The 2,938-nt window shown below is 48.7% G+C and overlaps 1 protein-coding gene across 15 annotated transcripts in view; it reads left to right on the top strand.

Annotated features, from left to right (window-relative positions):
- Positions 1–2,938, top strand: part of APBB2 (amyloid beta precursor protein binding family B member 2) — a 377,881-nt gene that overhangs the window by 366,618 nt on the left and 8,325 nt on the right. For all 15 annotated transcript variants that reach the window (XM_023519597.1, XM_023519608.1, XM_012811964.2 and 12 more), the window contains 2 exons: positions 796–911; positions 2,480–2,659. In XM_023519597.1, the coding sequence (XP_023375365.1) occupies positions 796–911; positions 2,480–2,659 (296 nt within the window). The remainder of the gene's footprint in view (positions 1–795; positions 912–2,479; positions 2,660–2,938) is intronic.

Here is a 2,938-nt window from a genome sequence, read left to right as displayed (position 1 = left end):
GTGGAGGAATCAGATGTGAGGTGTCCATCAGCTGATAGGTGGAGGAATCAGATGTGAGGTGTCCATCAGCTGATAGGTGGAGGAATCAGATGTGATGCTTCCGCATGATGGGATTTTATTTGGCAGTATGGCGTAGGTGAGCCTTGAAATCGTCATGCCCAGTGAAAGAAGTTATTCCCACGTGACTGTACACAAATAATTCCATCTATAGGAAATGTCCAGAATAGGCAAATCTCTAGAGACAGAAAGTGGGTAAGCAGTTGCCTGGAGGTGTCAGGCTCAGGGAAAATGGAAGTAACTCCTCTGAGGTACAGGGTCTCTGGGCGTCCTAAAAACGTTCTAAAATTATTATTGGGTTGGACACTGGGAATATACTACAGACCATGGGTTTATACACTTCATATGTGTGAATTGCATATGAATGAAAGCTCTTTAGAGTTATCTCACCCTGTACCCCCATGAAAATCCACAGTGGGATCACCCAGGAAAGGGGCTGCACTAAGTAGCACACACCACCTGTAGAAAGGGGGTTTGGGGTGAGGCGTGGTGGGGGAGACAGGTGGGAGTGCGGTGGTCCACACCAGGTCAGCGATCTGATGGAGTGTTTAGTGACCTGCCTTTTGGTTGAAGAAACTTGCCATTTCTTTTCTTCTGAGCAAATATGAGAATGAAGTTTCTTCTGAGGCTACAACAAAAGAGATGGATCTGGGTGTGATTGTCTCTGGGTGATTTGGGCCGACATTTCAGAGTGAGAAATGGCTTTAGGACCTTTTCAGTTACCCTGTCCATCCACAGGAATGGACACCCTGAACAGTGCCATAGAAAGTCTTATGACATCATCCAACAAGGAGGACTGGCCATCGGTGAACATGAGCGTGGCTGATGCTACCGTGACCGTCATCAGTGAAAAGGTGAGAACAAGTCGTGGATGACCTTGACCGGTCTGAGTCACAGTGACCTTTGCGTACAGCAGTCTGCTGTGAGACTGAGAAACGTGGCCAAACTTGACCTCTTGGAAATTGTCCTTCCTTGTGATTCCTCGTGACTAAAATGGCCTACATTTTTAAAAAAAATTCCCCTTCGAGTCTGAATCTGTGCATGGCTCTGCTTTCCTCTGAACGTAGAGACGTCTGTTCTGGTGCTGCTGAGTGATTCTGTCTCCCTCTTCTACCCCAGAGAGGGCAGTCCTTTGCTGGAGGTCATTGTGTGACTCTAGTTCCCTAACAGGGCTTGGTTTTCTGGCCAGTCACTCTGAGGGCGTCAGTGTTGCTGAGTTGTGTGGTCTGGGTGAGGCACAGAAGGTGCTAAAGAGAAGTCCTGTGCTTTGTCCTGTTGGTAGAAGGGGCCGTTGGCCATCGTGAGGAAAGCCAGCCTTAGCCTCAACCCCGATTATCCCAGTTTTGTGGTTGCAGAAACTGAAGCACAGAGAGGTTAAGTAACTTGCCCAAGTTGGCGGGAGGAGGTCTAGTGTTTGCATCCAGGAAGCACCTGTCATGGGAAGACCATGCGTACCTGGCCTGCTCCTGCCTCTGGCCAGCAGCAGGTCATGTTCATGGCCAGTGCATCCTCTGCAGAGGAGTAGGGTGCTCACAGCGTGCCCGCCCCCTGCCCTGCCACGCTGGACTTCCTTCTGTTCAGCCACCACACGCGCTTTCCTACCTCTGTGTCGTCGCCAGGGCCACGCCCTCTGCACACTGGCCCTTCCCCAGTTCTCAACTTCAGGCTCCTTTCCTCCCAAGAAAATGCCCTGACCTCTCAGTCTGGTGTAGTTTGCTTTTTAAAGACCTCCCCTGGCACGTGAGTGATTATTTAATACGGCAAAATGTTAATGGTCCTAAAGTCAGTGTTCTGGGCGTATTTACTCATCCAGAAATTGCCTGCGGTTGTTGGGAAGGATGCAGCATTCATAACTATAGTACCGATTCTGAGCATTTCTTTGCTGGATGCCATATGGACACCAGCTTGTGAAAAAGAAAAAGAAATGACTTTACAACTTTTTGTTGATTTGGCAACTTTATGTTTTACATGGTTTTAGATAGAAATGTAATTGAATGTGCTGTTTTAACTTGGGTAAGAACTGGGTGAAGGGAGGGACTGGAATCCTTTTCTCCTAAAGCTCCAGGGGCTCACCTGGGCAGGCGCACCTATTTGGCACGACATAAGAAGTATCTATGACATTATTCCGGTCCACTACGAGCTCTCAGACTCCTGGTATGAGAGACAGACCACAGCACACATGTTACATCCCACAACAGCGCGGTTCAGAGCAAGAATGGCCTGCCAGAGTGAGACACCTAGCAGTGACGGCCTTTCTGAAAAAGCACAAGTCCTTTATGATTTCAGCCTGGCTATATATTTTTTAATACCAGTTCCTAAATATGCTACGCTGAGCTTGGCTCATTTGTGTAAGATGTGAAAATGCTCGTGACTGTGCCCAGTTTCACAGAGAGCGCAGGGTGCTGACCAGTGTCTCTTCCAGAGTGAAGAGGAGGTCCTAGTGGAGTGCCGAGTGCGGTTCCTGTCCTTCATGGGGGTCGGGAAGGACGTCCACACGTTCGCCTTCATCATGGACACCGGGAACCAGCGCTTTGAGTGCCATGTTTTCTGGTGTGAGCCCAATGCTGGTAATGTGTCTGAGGCAGTCCAGGCCGCCTGCATGGTAAGTAATCCTGCTACAGTGGGTCATCTCCCCGCTTCTTCAATATGCCATAAATGAGAGCAGAATTGCTCATTTAAATGAAAAAAATGTGATCTGTAAAGTAACGCTTTATGTTACAACACTCTTATTCCTGTGGCCAACCATCAGAAGGCTAAGACTCCTACCAGAGCCAAGGCTGGATGGAGAGAGACTCTAGTAAAAGAATGCCCTTTAAAACCATGATTGTGGCTCTGTGCCTCTGGCTCAAGTGGCTAAGGCACCAGCCACATACACCTAAGG

The sequence above is a fragment of the Otolemur garnettii genome, unplaced genomic scaffold (genome assembly GCF_000181295.1).
Source record: "Otolemur garnettii isolate 467f Iridium unplaced genomic scaffold, OtoGar3 scaffold00181, whole genome shotgun sequence".
NCBI lineage: Eukaryota > Metazoa > Chordata > Mammalia > Primates > Galagidae > Otolemur > Otolemur garnettii.
This window is presented reverse-complemented; position numbering and strand designations above follow the sequence as displayed.